Raw genomic sequence first — 27,272 nt, forward strand, 5'->3', positions numbered from 1 at the left:
AAAGTCTATTGATACCTAGAAACAGCTAAAGGCTTATCTTCACAAGGCAGAAATGAAGTTGGGTGCTGTAGGCTCACAGCAATATTCTCTCCTATCAAGACCACTGAGTATTTTCAGAATCATGCCAGCAGTTGAAATACGATACCTTACATGCTTATAAAAATCTTTCACTTAGGAAAGAGGGTCACATTTCTTCCATAAACTCTTCTCACTTCCAAATTTGCACGGGCAGTTGCTATGTATGTTCCAAAGTTAAATAGCCTCTTACTTCTAGAGCACAGAGGCAAAGTAGCTTTCATGTTAGATGCCAGGTATTGGGGAAACTGGAGAGGGAGTCTGCTAAACTATAATTTTAAGCTGATAGTAGAGTAGCTGCTGTTATATTGAAGCCCTGAGACTGAAAAGGAAAGTAACTTGGAAAGAAACAAGTTCTAATTTAATGCTGCTTGCTAAATGAAAGTTGTTTTAAATCTGCATCTGCTTCTCAGATTTTTAGGAACTACACGACCAATAATGCAAAGTAAATACAGTTGTTTGGCTTTTTCTTTCACATCCCAAACTCCTTGGAAAGTGCTTGGATTGATAGGATTTTCAGTCTCTTGTCTCAATTAATACAGTCTTTCAGTAAAAAGTCCTATGAGAAATGTTCTGTAGTCATTAGGCCTTGGACTCGTGCAGCTTTCCAGTTAAAATGTATCAGGTGAACTAAAGTAACACTTATTTAAGATCTGTTCCAATTCTAGACATTACTTCCAAACCCAATATATTTATCAGGCATTTTTAGTGGCAACACTTAGAGCACAAGCTGGTTTAAAATTATACCCTAATATAATACCCTAATGTTTTCTGTCTACTAAAGCTGAAGCCCAATTTGACTATATTCTGTGTAGCAGTACTCCTCTTTAAAAACATACATACATTTTAGACTAGTGTCATAGACTAATGTCATGGTGCTGCTATGATATTACAGCCAAAGTCTCGCTGTTCTGCATCTTCGCTGTATTTGCTTGAGTTGTACTGATGCACGGAATTTTTATCCAAGGATGAGGGACTTACCAAGAAATTTTATGATTTTATTATAGGTATGTCTGAGACATTAATTTCAGAGCCCTGTGGTACGGGGGAAGTGCAGGGTGGCCTTTGTGAGAAGAAGGCTGCCCTGGTTCCAGACCCAGCCAGGACAAGCTAGCACAGCAGAGCCCTCAGCCAGGCTGGTGGCAGTTCAGTGATAACACTGGAGTGGTCTATACCTGATGGAGAAGATCCACACTGAAGGAGTTCCTAAAGAACTGCTGCTCCTTGGAAGGAGCTCAGGATGGAGCAGGGCAAAAGGGTGAGGAGGGAACAGCAGCGATCACCTGTTACAGCCTCACCCCACCTGCCCCCCCAACAATCCTGCCACCATGGAAGGGAGAAGTGTCAGCTTATACAGGGATAGTTTTAGTCCTCTACTACCCAACTCTCTAATTTATTGCCACTTCAAAGTAATCTTCATGAAGTCACATCTCTTGTGCCTGTGATGGCAATTGGTAACTATTTCTTATCTTGACCCACAAGTTCTTCCATCAATTTTCCCCCTACTCACAAAGCAACCAGCCAAGGTTAGCCCAGCCCTCCCAGCTATTGCTGACATGGGGAAAGCACCACATGCTGAAAGGGGCTCCCCCATAGCTAACCAGCATCAAGTTAATCTTGTTTTGTGCTGTGCTAGTGGTGTGTGTCTCAGATCCATTTCCTAAGTGTACCAAAGAACACAAAACCCTCCAACTTCACAGACATTGCTTTTTAAAAGGTCTGTATAATTTATTATGGAATTTCAGCTTTTAGCCATTAAGTTACAACAACAATGCATAACTTGACATTCTTACAACTGTACATACACAATGGAAAAGACAAGTGCTTAATCCAAACAATGCAACCAAATTAGTTCAAGGTTACAATAAAAGACTGTTGTGAATAGTTTTTTTACAGACTAGCAAATTCAAATAGTTCTCTGCAGGTATGTTTATGTTTCAAAGTTTTGGAGTTAAGCTTCAGACTAACAAAATGATGGAAACTTACTCTGCTCTTCTGAATTAAGGATATGCTCATTTAAAAATGCAGTAACATTACCATGTTTCAGATGGTGAAAAGGAGCTTCAGGTCCAATGGAAGTATAATGAACAGTCTCAGGCAATGCACTCTTCACACAAATACATGCAATTATAAAGACATTCTATTTAAAAAACTTTCTTAAATCAAGTTTTGCAATACAGTAGGATATCTGAGGAGAGATCAGGACCCATACTGAACAAAACCAAAAGCCTTCAGCTTGATTTGTGCACTTTTAATTAATTCCAATTCTCAAATCTTCACATATCACCTGTGAGAGAAAAGAACACATCCAGTAAAGATCAGTCTCAAAGACATGTTACAAGTTTTTACAGGCATTCAGTTAAAAAAAAATTAAGCTGACATATTCCATTTCAGGAACTGTAATTCACCATGGCCCTATTATAAAACTGCATCCTTTCAATTTACCCAAGGGGACAGTCTTGTTGGACTCTGCCCAACTACAACTGGCTGGTGGTAGAGGAACTTTGCAGGATGGCCAAAAAACCTGAATGACCATTCCCAAATCAATAGGTAATTAAAAACCAGCTTTGCACACTTGACAAAGGTGTTGCAATGGTGTTTCTCTGTGCCATTTACAACCTAAACAGGAGCAGAATTCCCTACAGGCCAGCTTTGGTAGGAATATACTGGTATGCACTTCATTAAGTCAGCATGGATTAAAGGCATTTCCACTGTAGGTAAATTATCCTACAACTCCTCCAATAGACCTCCAAAATGTAGCCCTAATTACTGGCAACAGGCTACTGGACTACATTCACATGCAATGTGGGGGGTAAGAGGCAGGGAAAAGGAGTTACTGCTATCCTATCAAACTTGTCTAGTACATGCCAAGAATCTCCTCCAAGCATTGCTTAGAGCCAAAGAGGGATCCAGTCTAGCAGTCATTAGTAAAAGAAAATCCAGACTTTCCAGTTAAATTGGTACTGCAAGTAATTAAACCATGAACATGCTTTTAGATCTGAAATGTCTGTGGTTCATTTTTGCTTGCTATCAAGTCTGAAAGACAGTTTAGACAATTATTTACTACCAAGTTTTTTCCAGTTTGTCATATGTAGACTATTATTAATAAACTAAAATTTCTAAACAAAGAGGGACCTCCAGTTTTTTCTTTAAAACAGCGACTCATTTTGACATGTTCATAGCTCCTTTTGTAAAAAAAAAAAACTGAAAAAACAACAAAAAAAAACCACATTAAATCACTTAACTTCACTAAATTTCTCCCTAACAGAAACGGCAGCAGTAGCACAGCCATACCAATTAACACAACACTAATAAAACTTATTCCACCAGCATCCCCTAGTTCTGCTAGGGATTTTTCCCAAGTGATTTATTCAGCATCACCATTGAGGGGCTTCCTGTGGGCTCTGCAATTTAGCTTTTTGTATAATGATACCACAGGAATGCCTCCAATAAGCAGCACTCTGCCAGATTACAGCAAAGTCTAACAAAGGGACAGAAGTGTCCAAGACAAGTTCCTGCATGTTTTACGTAAACTGTGCAGCTAGGAAGAGAAAAGTGATGAGGGCAGGGGGAGCCAGTAGGAGCCCACAACACACACAGCTGCAGCTCCCACTAGGCAGGACATGGCTGAAGCAGCAGAGGCGGATTATAGCTTCCCCAAATGGAAGGGAAGGGAGTCAGGAGGCACCTATCCTACAAAAAGGGGTGAGGGGATGAAAAAAATCACTCATTAGTTCTAACCTAACATACAAGCTTTTAGTAGGTAAAGTGTCAGAAACTAGCACTACCAGTTTGATCCAATTTAGTGGGGATCCAGATCAGCAAAGTCTGTGCACCTGTATTTACAGCAGCCTATACCCATTTACTCAACATAATAGATAAGCTGGAACAGCAGGTCCTATGCTTCTTGTTTCTAGGCTTCTCTTGCTACTGTTTTAAGCTCCCTAGATTGTCTTTTTCCTGCCCTGTACTTTTCATCCTACCTCTCTTTTTACTAATGCATGTCAGCTCTTTGACTGAGGTCAGACCAGTGATTCGCTTCGGATGATTTTTGTCATTGTGCTTCCAAGGAGAGCAAACTGCTTGCTGGAGGCACTGCAATTCGGCCTTTTGTCATCACTCCTCAGCAGCACAGCTGACCTCACAAGACTTAACTATATCAAAGATCAACTATGTGCAAACCTATTTGACTGAAACAACTGTAACTATTTTTGTGAATGACTGAAATGAAACAGGTGCAGTGCTAGCATGTGAAACAGACCTCAGGAGTCTTCACACTCAGATATTTTAAGTCAGCACACACCAGATTTTATAAGCACACTTTTCAGTTTGCAGGTTCCTTAGCTATTCTTCCATCTTTCTGCCAGATATCCGATTTAATTCTTAAGAAAAGCTTTTGGTTTTATAGGTATTACATAAAAGCTCAAGTACTTACCACAGTTCTCCTCTCCAGAATGAATACTGTGCTGTAGGTATCAGCAAGACACAATCCACAGACTGACAACACTTCTCTTGATAACTTCTCTTTTGGTTCCTCCTTGAGCTAGAATTTAAACCCTCTCAACATTTACTACATCAATGTTCAGTTTTGTGTTAAAGAAGAGGGAGAAGACTTTTTAATATTGAAGAGATAGTTAAAAAGGCAGTTCTGGAAATGTTGATAAGCTTCTTTTGGAGACGTAAGTGTCCCTACACATTGTCTGCTTTAGTTGTGGGTTGTTTATTTATTTGTTCAGTTTTGGAGATGGCTGGTCAGTCATATTCCATTCTCATGTGCTTCTTGTAAGATAAAGGCATCACAAAAACTTGCACCTGCTGGTGACATCAGAACTACAACCTGACAGTTTTCCAGTAAACCTAAAAGTTATACTCCTACAGGGAAGAGGCAGATTTTTTTTTTTTTAAGTTGGCATTAAGAGGAATTTTTTGAAGGAAATTTATGATGAAACATCTGCTCTGCAAAGTAGAAGTTCAGATTATATTTCCCCCTCTGTCATTTCTGGAACATTCATTTTAAAATTAAAAAAAAAGTTATTGCTTCTATTGAAGCTCAATGTAAGTTAGAAAAAGAATTGCATATTTTCTTAAAAACATTCCAAATATACATTTTAAAAACAAAATGCACTCTAAAACAAATGTCTAGTGAAAGACACTGTTTTAAGCAATCTGTAGCAACAGCTTTACAAAAGAAAATTGAGGAATGTAGCATATTATTTATAATATGACAATGCTAAAATCCTAAACAATTCACTTAACACCCTTAAGTAATGTTTTAAATATACATATTTCTTTACAAAACAGTTTAGCAATTCCTTATACCACTTACAGTATATAAATATTTGAATAAGAGGTCATAATGGGAGATGCCAGGGTTTATATTTACTCTCAGATGCTTCAGATTTCTTAAGTGTTTTACTATAAGGCACAGTACTGCTAATCTAAAAGAAAGGAATAAAAGCTAACTGCAAACCCAGTCAAAACTCCTAATGTGGAATATCCAAGAGAATTCCAGCATCTCTATGCAAAGGAAAAGAAAAGCAAAACAAACCCAACCTTTGTATTTCCTAAGAAACTGTTTCAATTTGTACATAAAGTGGGTCAGGATGGGAACAGGAGCAAGAAGAAATTATGTAAATTCTTATAAATAGACTAATAAATATATTTTAGCCATAATTAGCCCTTTACCTCTGTTTTAAGATTGAAAGAGGTAACCATGTGTGCATATACTAAATGTCTACATGCTCAGCACGTGAAGACCACCTAGCACAACCTATTACTGCCAAATTCAGTATAGAAAGCTAGCAAGATGGAGAAGGTTTCCTTTTCTCAGCATCCACTCTGAGTAGAACACATTACAAGACAGAATAAGTATTTGTTACATGTTGCAACCAGCAATTTTTCCATCACAAGAAAAGGATATGCAACATATCCATTAAGTTATTTGATTCCTTCAAGGTTAATGTTTTTTCTGAGAATATTCATCTCCAATTACAACAGTTCAGAACTTTCAGAACATTTTAATAATCATAGCTTGTAAGTGTTCTTCATGTGTACATACTGAATGTAAATAGTGCATCCAAAATATTTAACCATTACACATTCTACATTATTTTCACTGCCTAGTCTTCATCTTTGTTACAGCCCTCTGGAACACAATGACATTGCAACAATGCTTACAGAAAAAGGGTTATTGCATTTTTTTTTTAGGATGAGACATCCAGAGGAGATTTTATAAAATCCTCCTGTGTACAAAATTCTTAGTTATTAGCCCTTTTGGAACACCAGCTAGAAAAGTTTGAAAGGTAAAATAATTTACATTGTTATTTTTTCTGTTCACTAGACAAAAGTCCATACTAATTAAATAAAAAATAATAGTTCTTCAACAGTCTATTCAAGAGATCTTCCATGAAGCAGTTCAGTGGGAATTTCCATTAGATAGATGTTCTCCATGCCGGTTATTACTGGCATCCACATCTAGAAATCAGGAATTAAAAGAAAAATTGTTTGTTGTTTTACCATTTTGATATGCTTTATCTGTTACACTAATCAATACTCTGGCTAAAAACTTCATACTCATATATATCTCAGGTTCTTGAGATTCTCTGGGTAATCCTCTAAAGACACTGCTTACATCTTTCCTTTCCCCAAGTCCAGTTATTTCCAGCTCGACAGAGTTCCTTGAAAATCTGCTTGTATTTTTTGATGACCAGTAGTGACACCACTCAGTCTGCTCTTCACTGCAGTACTAACTGCTCACACCAGCTAGAGAAGGGCTTCTAATGCAATGTCTAGTGCTAAGATTTGTCCAGTGAAACACTGAATTACTTACCAAGCAATGCTGTGGTTTCCCCTGCGTCCTCTTTTAAGCTGGTACACTGCAATACAGACTCATTAGTGGAGGAAGCTGACAATTCGCTTACTTCGTTTCTGTCATCATCTTGCAAAGCAATACTCAGACTTCCGACTGAAACGCTGCCACTTATGGATTCAGGTATTGGAACTTCAAGTACGTCTTCAGGGTCCCCCTTCAAAATTAAACATATTTAACTGTCACTTTTGTCTACCATCAGACATCAACATTTCTCCATGTCACCTTTTGTAACCTCACCTTATTGAAAAAAAGACCATTTTTTTAGCTATTACGTGTGCACTCCTGGGAATAGTGTTGATATTGTCCACTTTCAAGGTTATTGTCTGACTGCAAGAAAGAAAGCCAACCAAAAGAAAAGCCATTTCTCCAAAGCCACCGCAAAGCCAAGAGCAGAAAGAGTCCACCCACTCAGCCTTTTGGATGGATTACTTCAACACTGTAGCAACAGTATTGCTGAAGGTTAGGAGCAGGCTCAGCACATACAAAGTCCCCATCGAGGAAACCTATTAATTCTTTTGAGTTTGCAGAAGTCTCCAAGTCCTGTTTTTTCACTATAGTAGTTGGCCAAGTTTTTTTTTTACTAGGTTGAACAAACATTTACATCAGAACCAAATTCTCTCCTCCTCTATCTCCAGCCTAACTTTAAATCTGTTCCAAAAACACTAGCTCATCACTTTGCAGGAATGCAACATCTGCATCACAGGCAAAGGGATCTATTTCACCTATTGTATAGCATGAGCTATACAACTCAGAATTAATTTTCAGAATGGATCAAATTCCTATACATACAGTTCTGTTTCTACAATTAAACAGACTACCTTTACTGCCATAGATATACCGATGTAATTATACATAAGCATTTATACTGCAGTTTAGGTAGCTATTCTTTTTGCTTACTAGCAAGTATTTTTTCCTTCCTCAAACAACTAGCAAAGGCCCATCTTAAAATTTAAGAAATTTTGGGCTGATTCTTTCATTAGCATCAAATCAGCATAATTTAAAAGATACTGAATTTTAACGAGCTATAGACATGATACAATTGAACACAATCTTTACATTTGCAGATGGGAGGGGGCATTAATGATTTGGTTTCCAAAACTTAAACAGTTAAATAGGCACTGAAACTACAAAATTCAGTAATGCTCCACAAAATCAGTCAGACATGCTGAACTGCAGTTCTTTCTCTCATAAAAAATAGCATAATGAAGAAGTAGACCACTGAAGTTTGCTCTTTACAAAAGCCACGTCATAAGACTTAGTGCCTTTTTCCTACTTCAAGCCTTTAAAAATGTAAAAGCATCTGAAGTATTTGTTGTCCATAACTGAACCGAGCCTTGAGCCTCTCTGCAGAAGGTTTAGTATGTTTCTATAAGGCTGTACATTCTTTTCTGTAGGTTCAGAGCGCAGTGCTGAGAGAAGCTGCCTTGCTCTTTGCACTTCTTTTCTTCACATCAGTAAAAAAATTCAGGCAATCACTCCACAGACTAGACTGGGCAACCTGGATCAAACTGAAAACTAAGCTTGAAGAAAATTCCTGAATGGTGTCCCACATTATTAGCTTCAGTGAGACTTGAACGACTGATGCAAACACAGGATCCATTTGCCTCATTTCATTAGAAAAATGAACTGGATTTCTCTGTTTAACATAATCCCACTCAATCTGCTTTCCAAAAATCATTTTAGCCAAAAAGCAGAGGAGTTATTACTGTTCCTGGTTGGGTTCAGTACCAGTATCCTCTGCTACAGCACAAATTCAGGGAATATAATTATTCTAAAGGTGCCAGTACTTCAGTTTCCAGCCTGTATTCAAAAAACTAAGTCCTTCTGCATATAAAACAAGATACATCAACCCAAAAAACTGAATGTGAGCAGAAACCAAGCTGCTAATATAACAATCTTAAAGTAGCAATAGGTATTCCATATGATGAGATTGCAACTCCCAGGTAGTCTGACTTAACTCACAGAAGCATCAAAATATGGCATATACATATTACATAGCAAGAGTATTATCCCCTTTAACAAAACATAACAGTAATTTCTAACACTCTTCCACAGATCTGGTAAGTCTCTGCAATGAAGTAAGAGAAAAGGTAGTCAAAACACAGATCTAGTGTATGAAAGGAAAGGCCCTGAAACCAAAAAACCAGCTCTATTTTCTAGAGATCTCTGTAGCTCAGTAGGAGATAAGAGAGGTACATTCTTGCCTATAGCATTTTAGTGGAGCTCAAGACTATTTATCAACAGTGACCGAGTAACCTACCGCATGTGTCTTCATCTCTCTTTTCTGGTGCTGTCAGAAAGAAATGAGAGCACATCATTTTCTCTACTTAATCCATTTCTGATGAATGTCTTTAGGAAGGTTTTAAGTACCGGCTCATTTACAGGGATAAATCATGGAGCATATGTGGAAGTACATAAACATTCTATGTAGAAAAACTATAATTTCTTCCTATGAATCACAGTTCTCGACAACATCAAATGTAAGTTCTAAATTTATTTAATTTAGTTATATTTTGCAGCCTGAGCCAACAGTCTCACCTCTGCTTCAAATTCCTTAACATCATCAGCTGGAGATAGAAAAAACTGGTTATCAAAGAAGATTCATAAGCTGCTCAACATATTGACGCTCTTGCCCACAAAATTCCCTTATTTTCTGGTTCTCATTCAATTACTCTTTCCATCTTTGCCCAGCTTCTCAAGTCTTGACAAATAACAGCTGCTCTTATTCTGAACAGTTACATGAAGTTTGCTTCCTAGACTGTACTTCAGCTTTGAAGATTAAAGTAATGTGCAACATACCCAGTATCCCAGAGCTTTGATAACATCTAGTTTACACATTGGACAAGTTCGGTGGTCCAAAAGCCAAGGATCAATGCATGTTCTATGGAAGATGTGCCTAAAGAAAAGAAATGCTCTTTAGAACTTACCATGAAAGCCACACACCCCTCCTTCAAACAGTGTGCAAGGTAACACATTAAAAATAAACCCTTCCTTTATAATCTTTATAAACCCTTCCTTTATAAACCAATTAGCTGCTGCTCAATTTACTAGTACAGACACGGTTCTGGAAACCTTTTGGTTCATGCCAGCTTTCTGAAGAGGAGATGCTAATAACCACAAAGACACCACGCAGTTATCAGTTCAAGTGTACAGTTCTAATTTAAGAAGCTCTACTTCACCCCTACAGTTCTCCCAATTGCTACCTTGCCCCCACATACATATGAAGTGCTACATGGTCTCACAGTGTCCTTCAACATTTAACAGCCATACAAATTGCAGCTTCAGCTCTGCCACCAGAGGTTCAGAAGAATTTATAGGAAATTCATCTCATTTCTTCAGAAAAACATGCTAAAGAGCAAAGAATAATTATGACAACTCACTTGCATGGCAGAATTCGGACAGTGTCCTTCAGTTTGTAGTTCTCAATACACACAGCACAGTTTTCCACATCAACATCTAAACCCTAAATATGACAACACATTTAAGTGTATTACATTCACACCCATTACAGAACGAGCTTTGTGTAATAGCTAGCTTCAAAGAATGTAAAATATATTAAATGGTATGGCAAATAAAAAAATCTACCTCATTTAATTTGAGATTCTGTCAAGAGGTGATTTGATCAAGTTATCAAATACTAAAAGCAGCCAAACCCAGATTTTCTAATTTAAATAACCATACATGGCATCCTAAGTAATTCAATAAGTCTCACATATTGGCTTTGTTCATGGGAGGACAGGAATGTTTCAGTTGAAGGTAGCTATAAGCTGAAAACATTTTAAGAGATCGGCATAAACCAAAGAGCACAACTTAATTCTGAATTAATGGTCCCAAAGATTTCCAAGAGCAGGAAGAGATTTTTGGGGTTGCATACTGCAAACCTCTTCTTCACCTTTTTCCTTCTTCTACCACATCCTAGTAGATATTCCTTCATACCCAGAAGAGAACACAAGTATGCAATTTGGGTTTAAAACCTTTCTCCAAGTTCACACTAGACAGAACATAATTTCTCCACTTCTACTTTTATCTAAGGGTTAAATATCTTTTCTAACAGGTCTTCTAACATGTCTTCTTGAAGCCATGCTTAGAGTTGCAGTGTAAATATGATGGATAGCTCCAAATACAAGAAAAATAATCCAACTTTAATTGGGCTGCATAAATTCTAGAGAAACTGACAGAGGGAAAATTCCTCTGCTTTCATCCTCTCAAAAATTAGTATATTTGATTTACAACTTAGTAAAGCACTTCAGTTTCAATACAAACATTTAAACTAATTCTGCAAGGAAACTTTCAAGTTCAAGGCCAATATTTCACTCCTTTGCATGCTATCAATTTACACAATTAATGCCTTAAATTCCCAAGTAAATCATATTAAGACTGTTTTTTTACGTAAGCAAAGTTAAGAGAAGTGCTTATTCTATAACAAGTTATTTTTTATTCTGTACAAGAGGCTAAATCCAAGCACACCATATGTAGCACATACTCAAATGAGTGTCCATTTTACAATAATCCCATAAGCTTCTCAGGAAAAATCTACATGATAGTAAATACATTTTTAATATATGACCTATTTTTAGTTAAATATCTCAGCCTCAAGTGGGAATAACAAAAGACTGTTCTGCATCACAGTCAAAGAGACTCTTTAAATGGCTGAAAGGAAATATTTAAAATGTTTAAATATTTAAAAATATTTTAAAATGTACATTTACAGAGTAAGACAGGACAAATGTCCAGACAAATTTATACTAGTTTATGAAAATACCTCTGCATCAGTAAGTTACATAAATTTGCTGATAGCAGGTTGATTGAAATCACATTAATGAGATCTACTACACACAAAAGCTCTATTTTAAGAGAGAGACTTTAACCTTATCTCATTCTACTCTTCTTAATGAACATGGCACTCATAGGAATAATCAACATAAGGTATAACAACAACAAATTCCCCCATTTTATTTACTTTAGTCAAGGGTCTATTTATTGGAAGAAACTCCCTGTATACTGCAAAAATTGCACAATACAAATCTTATTTGGAGAATTTTATTGAACATCAATTTTAAAAGCTGTTAACATCTTCTGTGTGGTTTTTAATATAGGTTTCATCATGACCCTTCTACGTCCCTTTCTTCCTATGCTGACATTATGCTTTGATAGTGCTTTACACAAGTTTGGGTTCAATTCTGGCTTTCTTTATCTCTAACGTCACCATCATATGAACTGAAGTATGAATATCCCTCTGTTCACAGCTTGAAATATATGCTAAACTCCATCAAAAATTAAACTAATTAAAAGTAAGAAATATTTGTAAAACACTATTTAAGCATGTTGAAAGCATAGAAGGAAAAGGCAATTGAGTTCAAAGACACTTTTAGGATTTTTTTAAGTTTAAAAACTGATTTACTAAATGAAGGACATACCCTCTGTAGCACATGACCTGAAAGGAACAGCTTCTGCTAGACTACTGCCTATAAAGTTTTTACATATCAATGTCCTTTCTCACTTTGATTTTATTCATAGACTCAAAAATAACCTAATCCTTGCTTTTCATCTCCAAGTAAATCAGTCCTTAAATAAAAACTCAGCAAGTAAGACAAGGGTTGAGGAGAAAAAAATTCCTATGTAGCAGCAGAAATCTAGTCAGAAGCTAATTTTGCATCTAGGATCAGCACTCCTGAAACTCCAACTAAAATATTTTCTTTCAAAATGTTGGCTTTTTCTACTTCAGTTATTCTAATGCAGCTGAGTTTAGGCCGTATGCTGTCAAAGCCAACTTCCTGAAAGCTGCTTTAATTTTTAGATTAGCTTAATTCCAGAACATAGAAATGTATTTTAAAAAATTTATGCTTCAGGTTAAGCCTACACAGCTCCTAAACATATTATATGTCAAAAGATGAAACAAGTGCTTTATTTTTAAAAGCTTTTTATATTTTTAAGGCCTTCTGATCAATAAGGTGATGAATGTTCTTTTAAGAAAACAGAACATTACATCAGCTGTAAGAACTGTGAGGAAGTATTTTGCAATCCACTTGTTGATGTTTTCAAGTGCTGAAAAGATAACAATGTTTCCTCATCTCTACCGTACCAGTCCCCTAGCCATTCCATATAACCAGATATTATTTGCAACAAAGTAGCCTTAATTTCATGAGCAGTTCAAGTTTGACTCCTTAATTTTAAATTCTGCCTTTTAAGCATAGGCCCTGACATAAGCCTAGAATTGTAAGTCACACTTCAATTATGTTGTGCTAATTTTAGTTTAAATTCTTTGAAAACATTACAACCATTTTTAAAACTTACAGCAATAACCAGAGACAGTGAATTACCTTTTCTCCACGTTTCACTGTATGCAGCTGAAGCTGGCTGATGGCTCTCTTGGTTTCTTTCCTATGTCCCTTGAAATAAGATTTTAAGTTTTAGTATAGACAGTAGTTTCAGGAATTACATTTCCAAGTTTTTAAATACTTTCCACATGGATTACTGAGTCTTTTAACTGTGTCTAAAAATTAAGTTGATCTCTGGGCAATGAATTAGTTTATAAACTATTTCCAGGCAGCAGATGTTCAGTAAGTTGCGCTCCTGAGGCTCTGTAAGCGCCCTGCTCGCACGAGCAGCCCCAGCCGTGCGGGGTTAGCTGAGCACACCGGCAGCCGCAGTCCTGCATCCTGACTGCTCTGCCGGCATTAAGGCCCTTCCCACACAGGAAAGCTGAAACCCGTGTAGGCTTTAGAGGCAAGCAGAGCTGTAACAACAGCCATATAACCAGACCTTCCAGTTAGGCAAGCCCATGAGCAAGCACACCGTATGTTTGGCACCAGCCTGGGAGAAGGTGGAATCCTGCCAGGTAGCCTACGCTGACCACCAGGTCAAAAGGCTGCTTGTAGCTATTAATACTTCCCCCCAGTTAAACACTGTCTCCTGCACTGGACAAAGCTTTGCACTGAAAGGACACATTATGCAAAGGAGATGACAAGAAAGGCTTTACAGACATGATCCACCATACTGGACTTCTATGCAGTATAATTATGCTTAGAGGGGAAGCAAGAAAAGAAAGCAGTACTGTAGTCCAAGACAAAGTGCTAGCTACTGCAAGAAACTGAAAAACTAAACACTCCCAGTTGACAGATGCTGACCTGTCTAGCAGCAACCCTCAGCAAAGAAATATCATAAAGGAATAAAAACCCCAAACCCATAATGGCAGCTTTTCTCTGTAAGAATTATGACATATATAATTTTACAAATGTATAGTACTGAAAATTGGGATTTTTAAATTTTTATGGTGTTACAGATAAGTAGTCTGAAAGGTCTCCCAGAAATGACAAAACCAGCAGCAGAAGCCTATTTCACATTCTCAAGGTTTTCTGCACAGTCCTGCTTTCATCTTCAGTAGCAAGGAGATCTTCTGTAATTTTACTGCTAAACTGATACTAGAATAAACCTTAAGATACTCATCTTCATCTTCAGTTGGCAGTTACACCGGAGCTTGCTTTAAAGCATAACATATTTAACTCACAAGTTCTAGTTTTACTTGAGTTCGTAAGCCAAACAAAACAAGATTTGGGTTAGAAAGTGGCTTTTTGTTTCCAAAATTTCTTTAAGACTCTTAATAATACATCTCAGCTAATATCATCAAAACATTTTCCAACTTTGCATCATTTTTATTTTCAATGGCTATTTTAGAAGAGAAAGAAATGAGAAAAGGTCATAACCTTCTAATGCAAGACAGTTTCATTTAAGAGGCATTCAGATGACAAGCACTGGCAAAATCTAATAGCATTTGGATGACAATAGCAAAATCCTATTAAGCGTCTGTGGCACAAGTTTCTTAGAAACATCACATTCACATCCTTAAAACTAAAGCACATCACATGATGCTTCATAAAGCATGTGAGTTTTCCTATGTGTGAACTATTTAAAAGGCAACAGGAAGAAGCAACTTTCTTCACCAAACAACTGTTACAACACAGAAACACATCCCTTTTCCTATAAATGCTTCTCAAAAATTTTGTTTTCCCAAAAGTATTCTCAGAAAGTAAATGCTAAGATTTAAAGCTTAATAAAAAAGATTCTAGGAAACCAAAATTTCAGGGAGACCACAAGGTTAACCAATACAGAAATCCTGTGTGTTATCCTCAGTTATTGAAAAGAGAAATTAAGTATTTTCCTAGAAGAGTCCTCTAGGCCCTAAACAGAGTTCAGACTTCTGAAAGTGAACAAAAATCCCTTCCTTCCTCCCCCAAAGCTAGAATCTACATCATCAAGGAAAAGGCAGGAGAAGTCCACATGCTAAGCACTAGCTGAAGCAATATTTTTTCCTGAACTGAGGATAAAAAAAAAAAAAAAAAAACAAAAAAAAACTGCAAATGGTAGAGCTGCTGATGATCATGGAAGAAGCCTATCTGCACTAGCTGAAAAGCAGAGGTAAGTGCCATTCTTAGGTATTTTCAAAATTCAGATGGACTTGCATCCTCAACAACTCCATATAAGTTGTTCTCTTGATTGCAGGAGTCCAAAGGTCCCTTCAAGCCTAAACTGTTCTCTGATGAAGTACTTTCCTCAGGGGAAAAAGGTAAAGCTGGCCTTTTTTTTCTTGTAAGTGAGAAGGGCAACTAAGGAGCAATATTACTCCTTCCAAACATCCTCAGCACTCTCACTGTTCTCAGTACCTTGAGTAGCCCAAGAGAGCTGAATCTCACAATACATGCACCTTCTAGAATGCTGTAATTCAGTAACTCTACAGTGGATTACTGAGTCTTCTACAAGTACCAAAAGTAGTTTTCATAAAGCTTTAGAACTAAAAATTCTACTGTGAAGAACTTGTGGGTTTTATAAGAAAATTAAAAAAAAAAAAACAAACAAAAAAACCCCAAAAACTTACCATGGTCTCTTTCCATTAAAAAAGACTAGTTAGTGAAGTTAGTACCTTCAAAATGAAAATTACTGAAGAATGAAAATAATTTTTCATATCAAAAGGAAGGAAGTTCAGTTAGGTGACAGATCACATAAGAAGCTGCTGTTGACAAGTGGCTAAATGTATTTCTCATTACTTCATATGAGCATCTAATAATTATAACTAGTCAAACTTGTGATGCCAATTAGCACAGTGCTTATTAGCCTCACTGACTGTTGCCGAGCAGCATTCACAGTTAGCAAAATAGGAAGAAGGCACAGATCTTCAAGAATGCTCCAATAAACAATAATAAAGTTAGGAAACTGATTTGACACAAGAAGGAGGTAAATACTCTTAAGTGCCATTAGCTCCATTTACCTGGTTTCCAAACTGTGATCCCGTATAGAGGAAACGCTGTATATAGTAAAATATGAGCCAAGCAAGGGATATAATCATCATGGTGATGAAGGCGATGGCTACAAACACAACTGATTGACCACTAATGTATTCTTGCACATGTCGTGTGCCAACAACAATACTCATTGTTACTGGAATCCCTCTTCGTACTGGCTCCAATATCTCTATTCCTTTTGGATAGCCAACCATTATCACCACTGTATTTCCTGTTCCTGTTGGAAGGAATAAAAAAAGAAAAAAAGTCAGTAGTCACAGTGAAAATGTAGGCATTCTTGCTTGAGGTAATTTGGCCTCTTCAGTTAAGATCAGCAAGAAAAGTTATAGGAAAGCCTCCAGTGCTTTTTTTTCAGGCACAGCAGAATTGATAGAAAGTTTACTGGTAAAGAATCCTCTATTTACTTTCAAAAACTCTCAAATACAAGATAAAGTTCAACAGATGCATCGTTACTGTTCAAGGCCTACACTCATCATTCCACAGTGAGGTAAGATGTGGAACCATGCAAAAAACCAGACAAGTCACACACAACCCATATCGAAGCAGTTTAAGTTCTAGCTTGCAGCTCAGGAACAGCTGGTCTTTCATTTGTCAGCGTGGGAATTTTAGTTGCAGATGGAGACAGTATGTGAACATCACAGAGAGACACTTCAATTCAGTCAGAATCTGAATCTATAGCCCAATTACACTGGATATATAAACAAAAGAGAGAAAGATTCATATATTTAATAATAAATTGAATAAGAAATTATTTTAAACATTGAAATACTCACAGATTCTTTAATACTAAATATTCAAAGTGTAATGAGACTTCATGACAAGGACTTGTCACGAAATACTTTGCAACTCTTTTGGGAGCAGTGAACAAAAGGATTTTTCTAATGCATTAGAAGTCTAGAGCTCTCAATTAATATGAAAGAAACCTAATTTCAAAAAAACCCCAAAACCTTTAGGCAACACACTGCCACCAAAACCAGTAAGATACTTACAAGACCAACTAGCAAAATCCAAAGGCCTCTGTGACTGTTGTTTTACTCCATTATTTTTTCTGGAAGAATATCCAGTATTCTCAGAAATATCTAGCCCAAGTATTACAAAACAAATTATAGATAAATATACTTATTAAAAATGCCACGTTTTCACTGTTCTATTTCTATTTGAATAGTTTTTACTTTGTGTCTACTAACACTGCTTCCACCTTGGTAAGTCACAGCTTCATAGTTCACTTTGCTCTCCTACTTCTGAGAAAAAGTGAAACTAGTCTTGATTCAGAGAGAAAGGAAGAAAAAGAGAGGGGTTTTCCTTGCTGAAAATCTAAAGCTGTAATGTTACATCTACCTTTTCTAGATTCACAAAAGACTACCTACCTGCAACAAGACCTCCCCCTGAAGGGAGGTCTTTTTCTCTTCTGGCTGTGTTAGATTCCTTTTGGAGAAGCTATGTCAGAAAGAAATGGCTTCCTTATTTACAGCATCACATCACATGGGGATTTTCAAAATTCAAAGCTACATTCTGGCCTCAGCCACCTCTGCCTACTAAGACAGAGTTATTTGCCTGAACTATTTAAACCAAATTCCTTTATTTGAGGAAGGAAAAAAAGCTGTCAGGCTGCGACAGCTTTTCAATCTGGCCGCTCTGCTATCAAGAAGTTTGCAGAAGTTTCATTTGTGTATGTAGAACTCTTCCCTCCATAAGACATGTATAGTTAGGTCTGGATGAAAACTGAAGGTTCCAGGCATTAGCTGAATAAACCTCCCTTCTCAACTTCACCTTAACACAACCATCCCACCTCTGGTCACCTACTCTAAGAACCATTACACCTGCGTCTGCCAGATCCTGACCCAGCAAAAAAGTGGATTTTCCTAATAGGGTTACAGTCACACCAACTTGTTCCTCCCCTCAGGCGCCCCACTCTGCTCACCAGCAACACCCACCCCACCTATGTTGCCTTGCTTGGTCGGTGTGCTTGGAGACACAAAGCAGTGAAGCTGAAGACAGACAGACAACAAGCACCCAGGCTCAATCAATCAGTTCTGCTCACCAACAATGTGTTGACCCACATGATACCCCAAGTCCAAACATACAACAACTTGGTTAATTGGTATTGTTCTCTCTGAAACAGCACAAAAGCACCACCAGAGAGCCTCATGAAACTCAGAGAAGAGTGTGAAACACTCTCTGCTCTCTGACCCTGCACAACTCCACAAGGAGCTAGCAAGAAAAAAACATATGAAAGTGGGAATTTATCTTACATTGCTAAGAACTACTATCCCCATACCTAAATCAAGAAATTAGGTCATGTGTCCTTCATCAATTTTAAGACTTACAAATAACAGGAGGGGTGCCTGAGGACAGCCAGGGAATGGTACAAATGTGTTGGAAAGATTTATGTCGTTTCATCCAAGCTAAGGAAGAAAAGGAAGTTTCAAGATTAGAGGAAGCCTGGATTTTTAATCAGTAAATTTCCACCTCAGTCCTGAAATCTTAAGTCAGTTTAATCCTGCTACCTGATTCTCTGCACTGTTTCTAAAGATGAAGTATTTAAAACCCCCCACAACAATAAGTATTGCCCTTCTCTGCTTTGTCACCAGAATGCCCAACTATCAGACAGTTATTTCCTTGAAATGAAAGTCAGGCTACTTTCACACAATGGCTGCTAGATGGTGTGACACCTTCCACTTTTAGAATTAACATAAGAATACTATACATTTTTAAATAAATACCCATTAAAAGCATTTTAACAGTTTTAAAGATTTGGTGATGAACCTGCCGTAAAAAATACATGCAACTAAACACAGAGGCCTTGAAGGTCATGAGACAGAAGGGGAAGAAGAGAAGAATAATTGCAATCCATGATTACAAAAGGAACAAGAGCAGTCCCAGAGAAGCAGTTGCCCTGAGCAGCCTGTAACACTAAGGCTTTTAACTCATTCCTTGCTAATTTTAGCCTGCTGTTCTGAAACTCATTATTCAAAGACTGAAATGATGGTGAGTCATTCCATCACCTTCTTCAACTGCCACACAACTCAGACACCTCAAATCACATTTATTAAGAAAACTTCAAGTGTCACATATATGCATCTACTGAAACCATGTTGTATTGGTTTTGCCCTTCCATAACCTTCTAGTTTTACAATAAATAATCATATTTTCACTCTGCTAGAGTAAACTTTTTTTTTCTAGGTTTGATTGATGCTTCACTGAAATTGGGTCCACTTAAAATTTGGTCTGTGCTTTTTTAACATTATCCGGGCTGGCAGATCCTTCGGATACTTGCAAAAAAGGGAAGATTTGTAACTCTGAAGATGAAGGTATGTTTCCTGCCAGTGCAGACAGTTTTACTGCTATGACTCCCAGTATTTTCTTGCAAAAGGAAACCAGCACTCTACTGATGAGGAAGAAGTAGGACAGGTACAGATCTTGATTGCAGGCACACCAAGCTACCTTTATTCCCATTCACGCTTAGAGATTAAGAAGATATTTTTCTGTCATCCGGAAACTGATCACAGACCCACCCTACTTTCTGTCCTCCTGAGAAATGTCAGAAAGCTCCCAGAGTTTCACCATCTTAGGAGAAATGTTTAAGGTCAGGCCATTGGTTTACTTAAGCACAAGCACCCTACTAATGCCGCCACAACTAACATCAAATATTCTTTTTAGCTCCTGTTCCAAACAAATGCCAACAGTACACTAACAATCTCATAACAAGCTTTGTCTTAACCATCTACTCCAAACTCACCTAATCCCTGGTGCATTGTATTTTCACCTGCCTCAAGGAGGATATATAAGCACTGGTACACATACACATTCCACCTGAGTTCCAATACATATGCACTTTAATCTGTAAGACAGATATAAGCAGCTACTCCTGCTTCTTCAGAACACCATTACTAGCTCAACATTATACAGTCATGTGTTACTGAAGCTAGCCACTGTCCTTTCAGCAGTTACAGTACCAGAAACTTTCAGTAGAAAACTGCCATAATACAGAAATTATGCACCATTTGAGAATCCTGAGTAGTCCTGGAAGCAGTGTAACAAAGAGTTGAACTACATGCCAAAATAACTCTAACTCTGCTGCTTTGGAGATGCCAAGAACTTATAGAATCGGGAGCACAAAGTAATTTGCATCTGTTTTGTTCAATACATGTGCATTAAAAAAACATGACAATGGAGGAAAGAACTAGTTGGATGTATGTTGGCAATCAAAGACTATTTTCATTATGTAGCCAGTCATACACTCAAATTAAGTCCCAAGCTTCCCTTAAATTCACAAACCATGAATTAAAGCCCTAATCCAGACCTACCTCAAACTATTACAGCCACTGCCTCCCATCCCTGTGTGTCAAGCAAAACCGCATTTCATTCCACAGTCTACAATAAGGTGACTTGTGCTCTGATCAGGATCACCAAATCCTTGCTTGGGGGGGATACAGAGATGGTTGGGTGCCCAGCATGAAGTGTAACAAGAAAACTACAGAACCAGAAGACCCTGTTTTCTTTCCATTGCAATATACCTCTGCCTCCCCCTAACTTCTGAACCAGAACTGAGCCTCTGACTCTCCTTAGTCTGGTCTCTACAACACTTAGCACTTTGCCTCTCCAGATTCCTCTCCAACCCACTCCCAGCTAATATTTAGGTGCAATATTTATTTTGGCTTTGGAAAGCAATTTGAAGCTTCTGTATTGTATTAAGTTCACAATCATCACCAAAAATGAACAGAGTTAGGACTGCCTGCCAAGTCTGTAAAACTGAAGTCTGAATTTATGCCGTTCAGATTCAGTAAATGAAGTACAACTCCCCAAGCCATTTGGGTAAAATGAGAGGCTTTCAATGGAAAAATCTTCTCAGCCACACATGAAATTGTGTCACTATTACTTTCCTTGAGGAGAGGAGTCATCCAGCATTTTGAACAATGTAATTTGGACAGAGAGCAAAGGCTTGAAATGAGACACATCAGTAGAGTCACATTTGCAGAACCTTCTTTTAGAAGAAAGGGCAGGATTTCAAGGCTACACATTGAAATTCTTGACTCTCTTACTCCAAAACTTTAGTTAGAATCTCTATTCACTGCACTCATGAAGATTACAAGGTGAAAAATACAGATTATTTGAAACATTTGTCCTTTTTCAAACACTTTAACGCTAGCTGTAAGAAATAATTTCTTCACCCAATCAAAAGCCTTTCTTTTTACTAAGGGTGAAACATGCCTAAAACCACCAAAAGACAACCAAAAAACCAGCACATATGTATCACATACGTCCCAGAAAATTCAAAAGGTAGGTTTTCCAGGAGGGGAATGAAAAGATGGCACTGAGATCACAAAAGCTGTCTATCACCTTCACATAATTTGGGCTGCATCTCTACCAGCCATAACCACTGTTCCATCTCACATCATTTTCAGTGCCACTAATTGCAAACGCATTAAGCGGATTTTACTTATGCATGTAACCCCACTCCTTAGTAACTGCACTGCAGATTTCCCAGAGTATTTATCCTCAGCACTCCTCCCAGAAGGAAAGCTTGCTTCCTTATGTGCCAGTTCACAAATCCCTTCACAGAAATGAAAATGTAGACTCTGTTAACTATAGCTTTACCTTGCACATTCTTCCCTGCCAGTCTTCCACAGACCTTTCCATCATCTCCCTTCAAATAACCTAAGATTTAAAACACTAACAGTGTTTATTCTCTTTATTCCCAAAGTGCACTGAAAGTGTTTAAACATTTGCATGTCTGAAAGTGTCAACCATGAAACAAGCATTTATGACTTCATCACAGCTCGAAATTATATTGCAATATATTATAATCTCATTCAAACAATCGTAAGGTCAAACCTGCATTTATGAAGTCAGTATAAATACAAATACATTATTGTACATTATGCACTATACTAAACGACACTCTCTACATAGGTGGAACTTTCATCAGTAACATTCTGCCAGTTTAAGGAAAAAAAAACCCCAACAAGTAGTCAGAGAGCACTTCTCTTTAGACCACTGGCAGATGTAACCGTACTACTGAAGTCCAAAACTGAGGATTAAACCCAAGAAGGTCTTCTGTAGCACAAAGATAACAGCAGAAAAGAGAAATTTTTTTTTAAATTATAAAATAAGCAAAATGGGAGAAGCAGAAAAAAAATTCAACAAAAGAGCAAATAATACTTATGAGATGTTACAATGGGGAATGGAGAAGAATGAGGACAAAAAAATTCTACTAATTGGCCAATACACGGTGAAAACAAAAAAAAGAAACTGTTTCAGATGAAAGCAGTATTACACAACAAAGTATCTTAATCACCACCTAGGATCAAAATCAAAGCTTCATTTTATCTAGCATCTCACCTCCACTTTCACAGTGAACTAAGAATATGAAATGGGCCAGGCTGATCTCAAGCAAGCAGTAGGCTAAGAACAATAATCACGATTCCAATCCCCCAACTGGTGCCACTGGGTATTCCAAGAGGAGAGACGTGTTTTCCAATAAATAAATCACAGGTGCAATAGAGCAACAGCTCCCTAGCCGAGATTTTCAGCTTACTAGGCTAAGAAAATAAGTTTGCTTCCTTTAGAAACACATTACGGCTTTACTTCATCCAAGTTCTTGCTCCTTCCCTTCCTCACAACTAGCAATGAGAGCCCGGGCAGTAAGAAACTCATTGTAGCAAAACCATGTGAAGCACACAATTAGAGATTTTTTTACTTAGTTTGCCTTGTCTTCACATCCTCCTCTAAAGACCTTCCAGTTTCTCAAAAATCTACAAAAGTAAACATTTTACTGCCAAGTTTTATGGATTTTTTCACCTCTTTGATTTAAGCATTTAATATTGTCATAACCATAAAAATCCAGCAAGTCTTTTGTGTCATAGCCCAAGTGGGGACTGTGGTGACAGATCATCTGGACTCCTATCTCGGCAAAAATCACAGAACCTTTCTGCAGGCTACACAGCAGCAGTACTACTCTGAGACAAGCCAACATCCTTCTCTAGGATTCAGTTTTCCTAATGCGTTTGCGAGCGTTTAAGGATTACCTGATGCTTACACACCTCTCACTCGCAACAGACCTGCGCAGGAGAGGACGATGAAGCTAATACAACAAAGCCTGTTCTAAAGCTATCTTCAAATAGCTAGAGCTGTACCTTCAAAAGCACCTGAAGGCACCTTCGGGATATCTGGTGAGTTTCCACACGGCCTGCAGAAAGCGGCCTACCTGTGACCGCTGTAGCCATTCTGCCAGAGGGTACCAGGCAAAAAGGTATCGCTAAAGGAAATCCAAGCCTCCCACCCCAGTCTGCCACACGACTGCCGGTCCCGATGGCTGCGCCGCATTTCCTCCCCGACGCCCGGCCCGTAACTTGGGAGACAGAAGACGGTCCCGGCTTTTTCCCTAGCGTGGCTTACAGGAAGAGAAAACAAAATCCCGGTTTTCTGTACCATTTTTACAGGGATTTCTGCCTCCCTACATCCCCATTCCGCACCGCATCACCGATGCGGGCCGGCGTTAGACAAAGCGATCCCCCCGACCCCCCGGCGAGCGCGGGGAGCTCACCCAGGTGGGACATAGAGACGGTGCTGTTGCCGAATCGGGCCTCGTTGTAGATGACCACAGCGGCCGCCCGCTTCCGCGCCGCGTTGGTGACCTTGTCCTTGAAAGTGCAGCCGCCGCGGGCCACCAGGGCGATCCAGGTCGGCGGGTCGCCCTCGGGGGGCCCGCGGCCACCGGGAGGCAGCGGCACGTCGTAGTCGGTGTCGGGGGCGCAGCCCTCCATGTGGCGGGGCGAGGCGCCGCGGGGAATGCCCACATGGCCCCGAGCGCTCTCCTTGGGCGAGCTGTCCCCGTACCGGCCGCTCTCCGTGCTGCCGTGCACCGTGCGGTTGCTGAGCGGCTCCACGTAGGCCGTGCTCACCCACGCCGTGTACCACTCCAGCGCCCGGGCGCCCGCGCACGGCGGCGGCGGCGCCCCCAGCGCCACCAGCGCCGCCGCTACCAGCGCCAGCCGGGCGCGACGCACCATGGTCCGGCCGCCCCCGCCGCGGACGAGAGAAGCGTGCGCAGGTCGCTCGGCCACCGCCGCCGCCGGCGCGCTCTGCGCCGCGGTCGCCCCGCGCCGCGCAGGTACCCGCGGTGCCGCCCGGGGCGGAGCCCGCCCGCCGCGGCTGAGGGCGAGCAGGGGGCCGGGCCAGGCCGCCCCGCCCCGCGGCATGCCGGGAGAGGGGGGGCCGGCGCACTGGGTAGGCGGGAGGGGCTAATGGCGGCGAGGGGTTTGAGGCCTCCCTGGCGTCAGCTACAGGGTCTGAAAATCAATTAGGTTGGAAAAGACCTCTGAGATAGTTGAATTCAACCTTTGATCGAGCATCGCCATGTCAGTTAGACCATGGCACACAGTCCCACGTCTAGTCTTTCCTTAAACACTCCTAGACCAGGTGACTCCACCGCTTTCCTGGGCAGCTCACTTCAATGTCTCACACCCTTTCTGTGAAGAAATTCCTCGTAGTATCCAACCTGAACCCACCCTGGCGCAGCTTGAGGCTGTGTTTTCCTGTACTGTCGTTCGTTGCCTGGGAGAAGAGGCCGACCACCATCTGGCTACAACCTCCTTTCATGTGTTTGTAGAATGGCAAGGTCTCCCCTGAGCCTCCTTTTCTCCAGGCCAAACAAACCCAGCTCCCACAGCTGCTTCTCACAGGACGTGTGCTCCGGCCCCTTCACCAGCTCCACTGCCCCTCGCTGCACCAATTCCAGCACCTCCATATCCTTAAATTGAGGGGCCCAGAACTGGACACAGCACTCGAGGTGTGGCCTCACCAGTGCTGAGTACAAGAGGAGAATTACTTCCCTAGCCCTGCTGGCCACTCTATTTCTATTACACGCCAGGGTGCCATTGCCCCCGGTCTGCCGGGGCTGTTTAAGGAGCACAGCTCGGGCCCGGCCTCCTGCACGGGGGTCCCTCCTGGTGCCCACAGGGATCAACCTGAGGCGCCTCCTGCCCGAAGTGGGCACTGCCCCCGCATGGCACCCGCCATCGAGCCCTCGGGGGCTGCTCGGCCTTGGACCCTGCCATGGGGGGCGGTCCCGAGTCCTGTACACCGGCCCCGGCAGTGACACACGCGCGAAGTTAAATTTAAATGAGTCACCACCGCACCCTCCGGAGCACACCTCGCCCTATTCGAGGGTGCAGCATGGCTTCCCGAGGAGTGGAGGGAGGCTGGAGCACCAGAAGCAAAGGGAACAAGAGGTGCCCGGAAGCCAGCAAAGAACACAACGGTGCACAGACGTGCAGGGCAAAGGGAACGGAGCTACGAGCGGTCAGATGCACACGGTGCCTGTGCTGGCGGGAGCTCATTCCAGAGCAATGAAAAATGGTGACAGGGTCTGTACCGTGTCTGGAGGAAAAAGTATATAAGTACAATTAAGGTATTAAGGTACCGAATAGACATGATCATTCTATGGACTCGTTTTCCCTTAAATAGAAGTACTTGACATACACCTCTTCTTGAATAAACACAGTCTTCGCTGTTTTTTTCATGGAACACATCTGTATCTTTTCCCAGCTTGTAAAATGAATCACTTGTTTCCACCAGCTACGAGCCTTGTTTGAATGGTTGTTTTCCTTCAGAAGACAACAGTTGTGTGCTCCTGCACTGTTACCTATGTTGTCGAACAACATTGTCAAACTTTGTTGATGTCCTTCCTAATCATGATTATATGTTGTGGGTGCTACAGGCAGGGCCTAATAGAGCCTGGAATAGTTTGTGCAGAAGATATCATTGGAAAAAGCCATGAGCTTGATGAACTGCCCTATGCTGTGTCAGCATCAAGGCCAGTATGTTCCCATTTTTGTTCCAGAGGCAGTGTTTCAACCAACAAACAAATACCTTCAAACCCAAAGTATTCCTTGAAGCTACTCTATAGCATTCTCCCAAAATAAGACTTGTCAATGTTAAGATCCTCTCCAAAGGCACCGAGTATCGTCACAAGAAGATTAAAGTAGCAAAATCAGGAAGACAAACAAGACTGAGCAGACAAAGTAACGGTTTGTTACTTTGACAAAGTTACACAGTAAGGCTGTGGAGAACTTGGAAGCTGAGGGAAGAAGATAGAAAAATTAGAGTTAATGAAAAAAAAGAAGGAAAAGAGGAGAAGGAAACAGGACCTTCTAGCAAGATGTTAGATGGGAGAGGGCATATGGAGGTGGTAGCAGAGAAAAGGCAGGTAAAAGGTGAGCTTTATTGAAGGATGACAAGCAACACAATTTGGAAGAAGTGCAAGTTCAGAATTTAGCAAAAAGAAAATTAAAAAATCAAAGTACTTCAATGATTCCAAAATGTACAAATTAAGGTTTGGATGTTTTTATTTTTGATTTTTTGTTTTATTTTGATTTTTGTTTGGTTTTGTTTGGTTGGTTTTTTGTAAATAAAGACACTTGGTGTAGTGATGTAGAATAGACATCACTCCTGAAATGGGATAAATGTAAAAACAGTAAGTAAAAAGGAAGAAACCAGCTGCAGGAAGTGTTCTTTTAAAAATACAGATTACTGGAAATAAAAAGCTGGTGTTGACTGAGATTTGTGCAGGTTAGGGAACTGTGGTCACAGTTCTTACAGTAAATGCAGTCCAACCTGTGGCAAGGGAAAAATTTGAAGTGTAAATAGGAAACACAGGCTATTCAATCGTAGGTTATTCAATCCTAACACAGGCTGTTATTCTATTCTATTCTATTCTATTCTATTCTATTCTATTCTATTCTTTATTGTATATGAAGTGGGAATTTTAGTATGAGAGCGTGAATTTTGTTGAAAGGAGATGGTGTGGGAAAACAAGATGAGAAGTTAAATTGTCAGACTTGGCTTAAGAAAACGCATCAGAGGAAAGTGGAGAGAAGAGAACAAGCTGTAACAAGAACTTGTAAGAGCAAGGCTGGCAAGGGAAGAAATAGCACTGAGGAAACTTCCAAAACACTATTAATGCACACCCAAGAGATGAGTGCTCAGTTCCTACGTGCAAAAAAGAGTGAACTTTAGGAGTGACATTT

General features: G+C 39.8%; 1 protein-coding gene and 1 non-coding gene across 2 annotated transcripts; both read right to left on the reverse strand.

Moving 5' to 3' along the window:
- Positions 1-1,778: 1,778 nt before the first annotated feature.
- Positions 1,779-24,269, reverse strand: RNF149 (ring finger protein 149). The gene is made up of 8 exons (XM_059839526.1): positions 23,789-24,269; positions 16,209-16,459; positions 13,267-13,335; positions 10,327-10,409; positions 9,746-9,842; positions 6,905-7,100; positions 4,511-6,549; positions 1,779-2,362 (listed from the first exon to the last, which is right to left on the reverse strand). The coding sequence occupies exons 1-7, from the start codon at positions 24,252-24,254 to the stop codon at positions 6,491-6,493; spliced, it is 1,221 nt and encodes a 406-aa protein (XP_059695509.1). The 5' UTR covers positions 24,255-24,269; the 3' UTR covers positions 1,779-2,362; positions 4,511-6,490.
- Positions 4,091-4,203, reverse strand: LOC132324342 (small nucleolar RNA SNORD89). The gene has a single exon (XR_009485592.1). It is a non-coding gene; the product is annotated as a small nucleolar RNA SNORD89 (small nucleolar RNA).
- Positions 24,270-27,272: the final 3,003 nt, after the last annotated feature.

The sequence above is a fragment of the Haemorhous mexicanus genome, chromosome 2 (genome assembly GCF_027477595.1).
Source record: "Haemorhous mexicanus isolate bHaeMex1 chromosome 2, bHaeMex1.pri, whole genome shotgun sequence".
Lineage (NCBI taxonomy): Eukaryota > Metazoa > Chordata > Aves > Passeriformes > Fringillidae > Haemorhous > Haemorhous mexicanus.

Bases quoted from the DNA above. Each gene is read 5' to 3' on its own strand.
- RNF149 (XM_059839526.1), bottom strand. From the start codon at position 24,254: ATGGTGCGTCGCGCCCGGCTGGCGCTGGTAGCGGCGGCGCTGGTGGCG. The intron at 10,410-13,266 runs GTAATTCACTGT...TGTCATATTTAG, and splicing joins CAGTGAAACGTGGAGAAAAG to GGTTTAGATGTTGATGTGGA. The intron at 6,550-6,904 runs GTAAGTAATTCA...CCTGATTTCTAG, and splicing joins GGAAACCACAGCATTGCTTG to ATGTGGATGCCAGTAATAAC.